Below are 13,763 nucleotides of genomic sequence, written 5' to 3'. Positions count from 1 at the left end.
GGTAGTTGGGGAGGTTCCTTAGTAGTTGGGGGAGGTTCCTTGGTAGTTGGGGGAGGTACCTTGGTAGTTGGGGGAGGTACATTGGTAGTTGGGGGAGGTACATTGGTAGTTGGGGAGGTTCCTTGGTAGTTGGGGGAGTTTCCTTAGTAGTTGGGGGAGGTTCCTTAGTAGTTGGGGGAGGTTCCTTAGTTGGGGGAGGTTCCTTGGTAGTTGGGGGAGGTTCCTTGGTAGTTGGGGAGGTTCCTTAGTAGTTGGGGGAGGTTCCTTGGTAGTTGGGGAGGTTCCTTGGTAGTTGGGGGAGGTTCCTTGGTAGTTGGGGGAGGTTCCTTGGTAGTTGGGGAGGTTCCTTGGTAGTTGGGGGAGGTTCCTTGGTAGTTGGGGAGGTTCCTTAGTAGTTGGGGGAGGTTCCTTGGTAGTTGGGGGAGGTTCCTTGGTACTAAGGAACCTCCCCCAACTACTAAAGAACCTCCCCCAAATACTAAGGAACCTCCCCCAAATACTTATACTTATTCTCCTCCATGTATAACATTTGTATCATGTGATCTCTCTGGAGTTTTGGTTGATCTTCTGTCTCTATGAGAGAAATTACAGACCCTTCATTTCTATGTAAGGGGGGAAACTTCATATTTTTTCCAGTATTTTCCCCTGTAATGAGGATAAATAATAATTTTTCTTCCCCCCCCCCCAATAAACAGAGGATCTCTGGGATGAGGAAGCCCCTCCTACCTCCAGACAAATAAAAACAACAACAACCAATCAGGTGCAGATCTTCCACATTCCTCTTTATTATCGTCTGTCCGTCTACTACACACATGTACTACCTATTACTTGTGTGTGTGTATAAGTGGTGATGAATGTCAGGGAGCCCCGCCCCCGAGGATCTCTGCCCTCTCTCGTACCCTCAGACGATGTCAGCGTGCTCCTCTCGTCGGTGGATTGAGAGGGCGGAGTGAAGGATGAAGGCAGAGATGCGTGATTGGCTATTCCCTCTGTACACGGGAACATGCATAGCGCTGAGGAGCGGCCGAGGGGGGCGGGGCTCGCGGTCTGCATGCGTGTGTGTGTGTGAGTGTGTGCGCATGCGTGTGTCATGTTCATCCTGTGCAGGTCACATACACATAGAAAAGGGAAGACGTTCCCTACAAAAAGTTTTCTCTCAACTAAAAAGTGCGTAAAAATCATTGGCGATGAAGGACTGCGCTGGGACTGGGGGAGGGGTGTAACCCTGTTACTGGGGGTCGGGGGGTCACAGTGGGTCCAGCCCAGATTGAGGGGGTCAGACGAAGACGGGGAATGCGCGCGTTCCCATGATGCATTGTGTGGCACATCGAACCCTTCCTAGTCCACCTGTCTTGGCTTCGTTCCGATCTTGAACCCCTGGTGGGTGTTGGCGGTCGGGCGCCCCCTGGCGGCCGCGTCTTGTGCTAGGTTGGATGGGCACAAAGGGCTGCGGGGTTTGCCCCCCCCAGAGGGCACTCAGTGACTCGGCCTCTCCCTCTGTGCTCGTCTACGGGGGGTCACTCCGCTTTGCTGAAGCCGCTTATCGTCACCTTGCGCTCGTGTTTGATGGTGACCAGTTCCTGCAGCTGGAGGGCCCCGCCGCCGATGAAGCAGAACGCCGGGCACACGGGGCCCGAACAGTCCACGCTGCCCTCCCACAGGGCGCGGTGGGACACGGCGTCGAAGAAGCCCACGCGACCCTTCTCGTAGTCGAGGCAGACGCCCAGGCGTGGGGGGAGGGGCGTGGTACATCCGGTGGGGTCCCGGGAGGTGGGCGGAGAGCCGTGCGGCTGCAGAATCTTGCCCATGCCGATCGTCAGGAAGCAGAAGGATGGAGACACGTCCACTGCGGCGTCTTCTGCTCCCGAGTCGTGTCCGCTGTCCGGGTCATAGCGGCTGCCGGAGAGAGGAGGAGATAATATTCAATCATCTTGTGACCCATGACACAACGATCAATAGATTATTATTACCTATCAATATATCATCGATACCAGTGATGGGGAACCTCTGCGTTTTGGAACTATATTTCCCATGATGCTCCACTACACTGCAGAGGGGATGAGCATCATGGGAAATGTAGTTCCAAAACATCTGGTTCTCCATCACTGATCTATACCAATCAATATATAATGAACCTGATCAATATATCATCTTTACCTATCAATATATCATCTATATCAATCAATATATAATTTACCTGATCAATATATCATCTATATCAATCAATATATAATTTACCTGATCAATATATCATCTATACAATTAGATCATCTATACTAATCAATATATAATGAACATGATCAATATATTATCTTTACCTATCAATATATCATCTTTATTAATCAATATATAATTAACCTGATCAATATATCATCTATACAATTAGATCATCTATACTAATCAATATATCATCTTTATCTAGCAATATATCTTCTATACCAATCAATATCATCTATACTAATCAATATATGATCTTTACCTATCAATATAATCTATACCTAGCAATATATAATCTATACTAATCAATATATCATCTTTACAAGTCAACATATAACCCTTACCTATCCATCAATACTAATCAATATATGATCTTTACCTATCAATATATAATGCATGTATACCTATCAATATCATCTATACTAGTAATCAATATATCATCAATACCTATAAATATAGGGCTAGATTCAGGTAGCCCTGCGTAATTTAGTGCGGGCGTAACGTATCTCCGATACGCCGCCGTAAATTAGGGCGCAAGTTCCGTATTCATAAAGAACTTGCGCCCTAGGTTAAGGCGGCGTAAGGTATGTGTGTCGGCGTAAGCCCGCCTAATTCAAATGGGGATGATGTGGGCGTGTTTTATTTAAATTATTGTTGACCCCGCGTATTTTACGTTTTTTACGAACAGCGCCGTTCGTGAAAGTATCCCAGTGCGCATGCTCGAAATTCCGCCGCAAATCGTCATTGCTTTTGACGTGAACATAAATGACGTCCAGCCCTATTCGCGAACGACTTACGCAAACGACGTAAAAAATTCAAAATTCGCCGCGGGAATGACGTCCATACTTAACATTGCGTGCGCCTCATAGAAGCAGGAGCAACCTTACGCCGGAAAAGCCTTACGCAAACAACGTAAAAAAATTCCGCTGGGCGCGCGTATGTTTGTGAATCGGCGTAACTAGGTAATTTGCATATTCTACGCCGAAATAGATGGAAGCGCCACCTAGCGGCCAGCGTAAATATGCAACTAAGATACGACGGTGTAAGAGACTTACGCCAGTCGGATCTTAGCCTAATTTCGGCGTATCTTGCTTTCTGAATACAGAAAGAAGATACGCCGGCGCAGCTTTGAGTTTATGCCGCGTAAATCATTGCTGAATCCGGCCCACATTTTCTTTACCTATCAGTATATATCATCTATAACAATTAATATAGAATTTATACTGATCAATATATCACATACAGTGAGGGAAATAAGTATTTGACCCCCCTTAGTAGTTGGGGGGGGTTCCTTAGTAGTTGGGGGAGGTTCCTTAGTAGTTGGGGGGGGGGGGTTCCTTAGTAGTTGGGGGGGGGGGGTTCCTTAGTAGTTGGGGGAGGTCCCTTAGTAGTTGGGGGGGTTCCTTAGTAGTTGGGGGAGGTCCCTTAGTAGTTGGGGGAGGTCCCTCAGTAGTTGGGGGAGGTCCCTTAGTAGTTGGGGGAGAGGTCCCTCAGTAGTTGGGGGAGGTTCCTTGGTAGTTGGGGGAGGTTCCTTAGTAGTTGGGGGAGGTTCCTTAGTAGTTGGGGGGGTTCCTTAGTAGTTGGAGGAGGTTCCTTAGTAGTTGGAGGAGGTTCCTTAGTGGTCAGGGGAGGTTCCTTAGTGGTCAGGGGAGGTTCCTTATTAGTTGGGGGAGGTTCCTTAGTAGTTGGGGGAGGTTCCTTGTTGGGAAGCACAGAGGTCAGACGTTTCTTGTAGTTGGGGGAGGTTCCTTGGTAGTTGGGGGAGGTTCCTTGGTAGTTGGGGGAGGTTCCTTAGTAGTTGGGGGAGGTTCCTTGTTGGGAAGCACAGAGGTCAGACGTTTCTTGTAGTTGGGGGAGGTCCCTTAGTAGTTGGGGGAGGTTCCTTGTTGGGAAGCACAGAGGTCAGACGTTTCTTGTAGTTGGGGGAGGTTCCTTAGTAGTTGGGGGAGGTTCCTTGGTAGTTGCGGGAGGTTCCTTAGTAGTTGGGGGAGGTTCCTTGTTGGGAAGCACAGAGGTCAGACGTTTCTTGTAGTTGGGGGAGGTCCCTTAGTAGTTGGGGGAGGTTCCTTGTTGGGAAGCACAGAGGTCAGACGTTTCTTGTAGTTGGGGGAGGTTCCTTAGTAGTTGGGGGAGGTTCCTTGGTAGTTGGGGGAGGTTCCTTGGTAGTTGGGGGAGGTTCCTTAGTAGTTGGGGGAGGTTCCTTGGTAGTTGGGGGAGGTTCCTTGGTAGTTGGGGGAGGTTCCTTGGTAGTTGGGGGAGGTTCCTTGGTAGTTGGGGGAGGTTCCTTGGTAGTTGGGGGAGGTTCCTTAGTAGTTGGGGGAGGTTCCTTGTTGGGAAGCACAGAGGTCAGACGTTTCTTGTAGTTGGGGGAGGTCCCTTAGTAGTTGGGGGAGGTTCCTTGTTGGGAAGCACAGAGGTCAGACGTTTCTTGTAGTTGGGGGAGGTTCCTTAGTAGTTGGGGGAGGTTCCTTGGTAGTTGCGGGAGGTTCCTTGGTAGTTGGGGGAGGTTCCTTGGTAGTTGGGGGAGGTTCCTTAGTAGTTGGGGGAGGTTCCTTAGTAGTTGGGGGAGGTTCCTTGGTAGTTGGGGGAGGTTCCTTGGTAGTTGGGGGAGGTTCCTTGGTAGTTGGGGGAGGTTCCTTGGTAGTTGGGGGAGGTTCCTTGTTGGGAAGCACAGAGGTCAGACGTTTCTTGTAGTTGGTGATCAGGTCTCCACACATCTCAGGAGGGATTTTCTCTTCTTTACAGATCTTCTCTAAATCCTGAAGGTTTCTTGGCGACTCGAAGTTTCAGCTCCTCCTCAGCACAGGGGTGGTGGGAACCCCTCATAATGGGAACAGCGGGTGTACAGACCCGGGAACTCAGCACAGGGATGGTGGGAACTCCTCATAATGGGGCACAGCGGGTGTACAGACCCGGGAACTCAGCACAGGGATGGTGGGAACCCCTCATAATGGGAACAGCGGGTGTACAGACCCGGGAACTCAGCACAGGGATGGTGGGAACTCCTCATAATGGGGCACAGCAGGTGTACAGACCCGGGAACTCAGCACAGGGATGGTGGGAACCCCTCATAATGGGAACAGCGGGTGTACAGACCCGGGAACTCAGCACAGGGATGGTGGGAACTCCTCATAATGGGGCACAGCGGGTGTACAGACCCGGGAACTCAGCACAGGGATGGTGGGAAACTGCCATTCCACTCCTTGTCAGTGAAGGGTGTGGTTGCTGGTTCCTTTGCTCCTGTGCTCCAGAGACCAGGGGCTAGAGTGGCTTCTCTGCCCCAGGAGAGATGCTGGATCCTGGGGAAGAGCCGGGCGGGGCCCCCCTGGATAGGCCTGTGGAAGATTCTGGGCCTACCCAAAGGAAAGATGAGTCCCTGTCAGCCTTCAGACAGAGGACTGTCAGTAAGTTGAAGCGGATTGAGAAGGAGGAGGAGAAATTGATGGTTTTGATGGCCGAGTTCAGAAAGAAAAAACAGATCTGTGCTAAAGTATACAGTAAGAAAAGACCGGCTCTGAGGCCTGAGCTGAAGGACCTGGAACAAGCTGTGAGGAAACAGAAGGATTTGCTGTATTCTCTGAAGGAGAAGAGCGGAATATTTAAAAAAATATATAAGAATGAGGAGCGATTTAATCGCATGAGAAGAGGAGCCGCTTCATGCATGGAGGATGGGGAAGCCAGCGAGGAGATGCAGGTGCAGGCACCTCTGACATCCGCTGAGCCCTCTGCCCCCTTCACACCCCAGCAATGTGGAATGTCTCAGGAGGGTGAAGGTCCTGCCATGCTGGATTTCATAACCAAGTTGGAATCCCCTCCAGGTGCGGCTTCCCCGGATGGTGATGTCAAGATGGACGCCGTTTTTAGTCCTGTGGAGAGAGCAAGATCCACCATGGAGTCTGCAGCAGCTGAGGGAAGCTCTGATCCCAGCCATAAAATCGCACAGGTGACAACCCAGCAAGCAGGTACAGTGTGTGTGCAGGATGGTGGTGGGAACTTTATTATTGACAATAAGCTTGCTGAGAGTTGTAGTGCTGCTGGCAGTCAGCCCATAGACAATGTACAGCGTACACCTGATAACTGCCAGTCTGCGGAGAGGTCCATGGACAATACAGTGACTTTGCCTGGACCAGGCACAGCGGCTGTACCTGTGAATAATGGAGGAGATGCTGGGTGCAGTGGTGCCACAACTCTGCAGAAGTCTGCATTGGACGGGACTGGAGCTGTGTGTACAGAGCGGGGGGAGGGGGTGGGTCCTGACTCTGCTAATACAATCCCAGCTGAATCAGACGCTTTGCCGGCAGGTGTGACTGTGTCTAAGGACAGGACTGTGAATACTGGGGGTGGAAGGAAATCGTATGCTGGTGTTGCTGCTGCAGGATCTGGGAAGGGGGAACAAGCAGGGAAGGAGCATGGGAATGGGTTGTCTTCCTCCCTGTTTAAAAGGAGGAATGTTGTGCAGCTGAGGTGGGAAGGCGGTGGAATCCCCCCACATAGGAGGGCGGTGGTGGAATCCCCCCACATAGGAGGACGGCGGTGGAATCCCCCCACATAGGAGGGCGGTGGTGGAATCCCCCCACATAGGAGGGCGGCGGTGGAATCCCCCCACATAGGAGGGCGGTGGAATCCCCCCACATAGGAGGGCGGCGGTGGAATCCCCCCACATAGGAGGGCGGTGGTGGAATCCCCCCACACAGGAGGGCGGCGGTGGAATCCCCCCACATAGGAGGGCGGTGGTGGAATCCCCCCACATAGGAGGGCGGTGGTGGAATCCCCCCCACATAGGAAGGCGGTGGAATCCACCCACATAGGAGGGCGGTGGTGGAATCCCCCCACATAGGAGGGCGGTGGTGGAATCCCCCACATAGGAGGGCGGTGGTGGAATCCCCCACATAGGAGGGCGGCGGTGGAATCCCCCCACATAGGAGGGCGGTGGTGGAATCCCCCCACATAGGAGGGCGGCGGTGGAATCCCCCCACATAGGAAGGCGGCGGTGGAATCCCCCCACATAGGAGGGCGGTGGTGGAATCCCCCCACACAGGAGGGCGGTGGTGGAATCCCCCCACACAGGAGGGCGGTGGTGGAATCCCCCCACACAGGAGGGCGGTGGTGGAATCCCCCCACATAGGAGGGCGGCGGTGGAATCCCCCCACATAGGAGGGCGGCGGTGGAATCCCCCCACATAGGAGGGCGGTGGTGGATAAGATTCTACAGATGGGGTTCACGCCCGCAGATATCTTCGCCCTGATCAGTCCGGCAGGCTCCTATGAGTATGATTTGTCCTTTCTCCGCCCGGAGTCTTTGGACATTTTTTGGGAGAAATATGAACACGTGTGTAGGGGCCTGCCGGACTGGAAGGGGCTCATGCCCAAACTTGTCTCCCGCCAGCCACTCATTAAAGTGGTCACGATTCTGGTCCGCAATGAGTCCATACCACCGGGGGATCTATGTATATGGCTGAGGAGGTATGGAGACGTCCTGGGCCCCCTAAAGAAGATTCTGGATGATCGGGGAATATGGACGGGGGGATGGTCTGCTCAGTTGAAACTAAAAGTCATTGATAATGTCGTCCAGCATCTGCCATCCTCAGCTTTCCTGGGGAGGGACAGGCTGACCATCTTCTATCCAGGCCAGCCAAAGCTCTGCAATAAATGTGGAGACAAGAGTCACCTTGCATCCTCCTGTCCAGTGATGAAGTGCTCTCTGTGCCAGGGTATAGGACATCTGGCTAAGGATTGTAACCTCATAAGGTGCAATCTGTGCAATGCGGTGGGGCATCCTTATAGCCAGTGTCCTGAGGCAATGCACAATAAGCCTGAGCTCATGAGGGAGTTCTTCCGCCTGGACATGGAGGATGCTCAGAGCTCAACAGCTGGAGGGCCTGTGAGTCCATCTGAGTCTGTGCCAATTCCCAATGTGTCCGTGGTGCCCCAGACTGTGCCAATTCCCAATGTGTCCGTGGTGCCCCAGACTGTGCCAATTCCCAATGTGTCCGTGGTGCCCCAGACTGTGCCAATTCCCAATGTGTCCGTGGTGCCCCAGACTGTGCCAATTCCCAATGTGTCCGTGGTGCCCCAGACTGTGCCAATTCCCAATGTGTCAGTGTCTTCCCAGTCTGTGCCAATTCCCAATGTGTCCGTGGTGCCCCAGTCTGTGCCAATTCCCAATGTGTCCGTGGTGCCCCAGACTGTGCCAATTCCCAATGTGTCCGTGGTGCCCCAGGCTGTGCCAATTCCCAATGTGTCCGTGGTGCCCCAGTTTGTGCCAATTCCCAATGTGTCCGTGGTGCCCCAGACTGTGCCAATTCCCAATGTGTCCGTGGTGCCCCAGACTGTGCCAATTCCCAATGTGTCCGTGGTGCCCCAGACTGTGCCAATTCCCAATGTGTCCGTGGTGCCCCAGACTGTGCCAATTCCCAATGTGTCCGTGGTGCCCCAGACTGTGCCAATTCCCAATGTGTCCGTGGTGCCCCAGACTGTGCCAATTCCCAATGTGTCAATTCCCAATGTGTCCGTGGTGCCCCAGACTGTGCCAATTCCCAATGTGTCCGTGGTGCCCCAGACTGTGCCAATTCCCAATGTGTCAGTGTCTTCCCAGTCTGTAGGTAAGGTGTCAGTTGCAGAGAATGTGTCCAATCCTTCTGTGTCTTCTAAAATTGCAGAGGCAGCAAGAGGTGCTGGTGCATCAGGTGCGGTGCCAGTCCCCCTCCCTCGATGCTGCAGGGTTCCTGTTAAGGATCGTGGGGTGCAGAGGAGTGGGGAGGATGGTGAAGAGGCTGGCCTGGGGGTAGATAAGGGAAGGGAGTATGGGGGGGGAGGGGGGTGAAGGGTGTGGGGAGGCTGCTGACTCCGGGTTGTCCAAGGATGATATGGAGTGGTTGGAGGATAAAAGGAGGAGAGGCAAAAAGAAGGGGAAAAAAGGAGGTACAGTTACCTTAAGTCCTGAGGTTTTGCCTTTGGCGAATACATTTACGGTACTGTCTGAGGATGACTATGAATGGGACTCGTTCAGTTCTGCATCCTCTATGGATGAAGAGTGCCAGGGTGCAACGAAGCGCGCTGGTTCTCCAGGGAGAGGGAGGAGCCAGGCTGGGAAACAGCCTCAGCCACCTTAATGGCAGTTCCCAGTCACTTTATATAAAAGGTGACATGCACGGTGATGCTCTTTAGTCTGGCTCTCCCGTAGGGATTATGTTGTGCGCAATTTGGTTTGCACCGTTTATTATGTTCTTGTGTTTGTTTCTGTTTTGTATAGTCATATTCAATTGTTTTGTAAATATGTTTTATTTATTATGGTTTTATTGGATATAAGTTGTTGTTTGTAAGATTTTTTCAATAAACAAAATTAACCCCTCATAATGGGCACAGCGGGTGTACAGACCCGGGAACTCAGCACAGGGATGGTGGGAACCTCTCATAATGGGCACAGCGGGGGGTACAGACCCGGGAACTCAGCACAGGAATGGTGGGAACCTCTCATAATGGGGCACAGCGGGTGTACAGACCCGGGAACTCAGCACAGGGATGGTGGGAACCCCTCATAATGGGCACAGCGGGTGTACAGACCCAGGAACTCAGCACAGGGATGGTGGGAAACTGCCATTCCACTCCTTGTCAGTGAAGGGTGTGGTTGCTGGTTCCTTTGCTCCTGTGCTCCAGAGACCAGGGGCTAGAGTGGCTTCTCTTCCCCCAGGAGGGATGCTGGATCCTGGGGAAGAGCCGGGCGGGGCCCCCCTGGATAGGCCTGTGGAAGATTCTGGGCCTACCCAAAGGAAAGATGAGTCCCTGTCAGCCTTCAGACAGAGGACTGTCAGTAAGTTGAAGCGGATTGAGAAGGAGGAGGAGAAATTGATGGTCTTGATGGCTGAGTTCAGGAAGAAAAAACAGATCTGTGCTAAAGTATACAGTAAGAAAAGACCGGCTCTGAGGCCTGAGCTGAAGGACCTGGAACAAGCTGTAAGGAAGCAGAAAGAACTGGTGAGCTCTCTGAAGGAGAACAGCGGAATATTTAAAGAAAAATATAGGAATGAGGAGCGATTTAATCGCATGAGAAGAGGAGCCGCTTCATGCATGGAGGATGGGGAAGCCAGCGAGGAGATGCAGGTACAGGCAGGGTCGGCGGTGAGTGAGAAGGTGGGCCCGGAGGATGAGCCCATCAGTTCAACACCTCAGACATCCGCTGAGCCCTCTGCCCCCTTCACACCCCAGCAATGTGGAATGTCTCAGGAGGGTGAAGGTCCTGCCATGCTGGATTTCATAGCCAAGCTGGAATCCCCTCCAGGTGCGGTTTCCCCGGATGGTGATGTCAAGATGGACGCCGTTTCCAATCCTGTGGAGAGAGCAAGATCCACCATGGAGTCTGCAGCAGCTGAGGGAAGCTCTGATCCCAGCCATAAAGTCGCACAGGTGACAACCCAGCAAGCAGGTACAGTGTGTGTGCAGGATGGTGGTGGGAACTTTATTATTGACAATAAGCTTGCTGAGGGTTGTAGTGCTGCAGGCAGTCAGCCCATAGACAATGTACAGCGTACACCTGATAAAAACTGCCAGTCTGCAGAAAGGTCCATGGACAATACAGTGACTTTGCCTGGACCAGGCACAGCGGCTGTACCTGCGAATGATGGAGGAGATGCTGGGTGCAGTAGTGCCACAACTCTGCAGAAGTCTGCATTGGACAGGACTGGAGCTGTGTGTACAGAGCGGGGGGAGGGGGTGGGTCCTGACTCTGCTAATACAATCCCAGCTGAATCAGACGCTTTGCCGGCAGGTGTGACTGTGTCTAAGGACAGGACTGTGAATACTGGGGGTGGAAGGAAATCCTATGCTGGTGTTGCTGCTGCAGGATCTGGGAAGGGGGAACTAGCAGGGAATGAACATGGGAATGGGTTGTCTTCCTCCCTGTTTAAAAGGAGGAATGTTGTGCAGCTGAGGTGGGAAGGCGGTGGAATCCCCCCACATAGGAGGGCGGCGGTGGAATCCCCCCACATAGGAGGGCGGCGGTGGAATCCCCCCACATAGGAGGGCGGCGGTGGAATCCCCCCACATAGGAGGGCGGTGGTGGAATCCCCCACATAGAAGGGTGGTGGAATCCCCCCACATAGGAGGGCGGTGGTGGAATCCCCCCACATAGGAGGGTGGTGGTGGAATCCCCCCACATAGGAGGGCGGTGGTGGAATCTCCCCACATAGGAGGGCGGTGGTGGAATCCCCCCACATAGGAGGGCGGTGGTGGAATCCCCCCACATAGGAGGGCGGCAGTGGAATCCCCCCACACAGGAGGGTGGCGGTGGAATCCCCCCACACAGGAGGGTGGCGGTGGAATCCCCCCACATAGGAGGGCGGCGGTGGAATCCCCCCACATAGGAGGGCGGCGGTGGAATCCCCCCACATAGGAGGGCGGTGGTGGAATCCCCCCACATAGGAGGGCGGCGGTGGAATCCCCCCACATAGGAGGGCGGCGGTGGAATCCCCCCACATAGGAGGGCGGTGGTGGAATCCCCCCACATAGAAGGGTGGTGGAATCCCCCCACATAGGAGGGCGGTGGTGGAATCCCCCCACATAGGAGGGTGGTGGTGGAATCCCCCCACATAGGAGGGCGGTGGTGGAATCTCCCCACATAGGAGGGCGGTGGTGGAATCCCCCCACATAGGAGGGCGGTGGTGGAATCCCCCCACATAGGAGGGCGGCAGTGGAATCCCCCCACACAGGAGGGTGGCGGTGGAATCCCCCCACACAGGAGGGTGGCGGTGGAATCCCCCCACATAGGAGGGCGGCGGTGGAATCCCCCCACATAGGAGGGCGGCGGTGGAATCCCCCCACATAGGAGGGCGGTGGTGGAATCCCCCCACATAGGAGGGCGGCGGTGGAATCCCCCCACATAGGAGGGCGGCGGTGGAATCCCCCCACATAGGAGGGCGGCGGTGGAATCCCCCCACATGGGAGGGCGGCGGTGGAATCCCCCCACATGGGAGGGCGGCGGTGGAATCCCCCCACATAGGAGGGCGGTGGTGGAATCCCCCCACATAGGAGGGCGGTGGTGGAATCCCCCCACATAGGAGGGCGGTGGTGGAATCCCCCCACATAGGAGGGCGGTGGTGGAATCCCCCCACATAGGAGGGCGGCGGTGGAATCCCCCCACATAGGAGGGCGGCGGTGGAATCCCCCCACATAGGAGGGCGGCGGTGGAATCCCCCCACATAGGAGGGCGGCGGTGGAATCCCCCCACATAGGAGGGCGGCGGTGGAATCCCCCCACATAGGAGGGCGGTGGTGGAATCCCCCCCACATAGGAGGGCGGTGGTGGAATCCCCCCACATAGGAGGGCGGCGGTGGAATCCCCCCACATAGGAAGGCGGTGGAATCCCCCCACATAGGAGGGCGGTGGTGGAATCCCCCCACATAGGAGGGCGGCGGTGGAATCCCCCCACATAGGAGGGCGGCGGTGGAATCCCCCCACATAGGAGGGCGGCGGTGGAATCCCCCCACATAGGAGGGCGGCGGTGGAATCCCCCCACATGGGAGGGCGGCGGTGGAATCCCCCCACATGGGAGGGCGGTGGTGGAATCCCCCCACATAGGAGGGCGGTGGTGGAATCCCCCCACATAGGAGGGCGGTGGTGGAATCCCCCCACATAGGAGGGCGGTGGTGGAATCCCCCCACATAGGAGGGTGGTGGTGGAATCCCCCCACATAGGAGGGCGGTGGTGGAATCCCCCCACATAGGAGGGCGGCGGTGGAATCCCCCCACATAGGAGGGCGGCGGTGGAATCCCCCCACATAGGAGGGCGGCGGTGGAATCCCCCCACATAGGAGGGCGGCGGTGGAATCCCCCCACATAGGAGGGCGGCGGTGGAATCCCCCCACATAGGAGGGCGGTGGTGGAATCCCCCCCACATAGGAGGGCGGTGGTGGAATCCCCCCACATAGGAGGGCGGTGGAATCCCCCCACATAGGAGGGCGGGGGTGGAATCCCCCCACATAGGAGGGTGGCGGTGGAATCCCCCCACATAGGAGGGCGGCGGTGGAATCCCCCCACATAGGAGGGCGGTGGTGGAATCCCCCCACATAGGAGGGCAGCGGTGGAATCCCCCCACATAGGAGGGCGGTGGTGGAATCCCCCCACATAGGAAGGCGGCGGTGGAATCCCCCCACATAGGAGGGCGGTGGTGGAATCCCCCCACATAGGAGGGCGGTGGTGGAATCCCCCCACATAGGAGGGCGGTGGTGGAATCCCCCCACACAGGAGGGCGGTGGTGGAATCCCCCCACATAGGAGGGCGGTGGTGGAATCCTCCCACATAGGAGGGCGGCGGTGGAATCCCCCCACATAGGAGGGCGGTGGTGGATAAGATCCTACAGATGGGGTTCACGCCCGCAGATATCTTCGCCCTGATCAGTCCGGCAGGTTCCTATGAGTATGATTTGTCCTTTCTCCGCCCGGAGTCTTTGGACATTTTTTGGGAGAAATATGAACACGTGTGTAGGGGCCTGCCGGACTGGAAGGGGCTCATGCCCAAACTTGTCTCCCGCCAGCCACTCATTAAAGTGGTCACG

General features: G+C 55.0%; 1 protein-coding gene across 3 annotated transcripts in view; it reads right to left on the bottom strand.

The window, feature by feature from the left end:
• Positions 1–1,066: 1,066 nt before the first annotated feature.
• The window catches only part of TRIM46 (tripartite motif containing 46), a 35,983-nt gene continuing 23,286 nt past the window's right edge, over positions 1,067–13,763 (bottom strand). For all 3 annotated transcript variants that reach the window (XM_040334725.1, XM_040334726.1, XM_040334727.1), the window contains exon 10: positions 1,067–1,896. In XM_040334725.1, the coding sequence (XP_040190659.1) occupies positions 1,518–1,896 (379 nt within the window). In that variant the 3' untranslated portion in view covers positions 1,067–1,517. The remainder of the gene's footprint in view (positions 1,897–13,763) is intronic.

This window comes from Rana temporaria, unplaced genomic scaffold, assembly GCF_905171775.1.
Source record: "Rana temporaria unplaced genomic scaffold, aRanTem1.1, whole genome shotgun sequence".
In the NCBI taxonomy this organism is placed as follows: Eukaryota; Metazoa; Chordata; class Amphibia; order Anura; family Ranidae; genus Rana; species Rana temporaria.
Note: the sequence above shows the minus strand (reverse complement) of the source record. Positions and strands in the feature narration are given on the sequence as shown.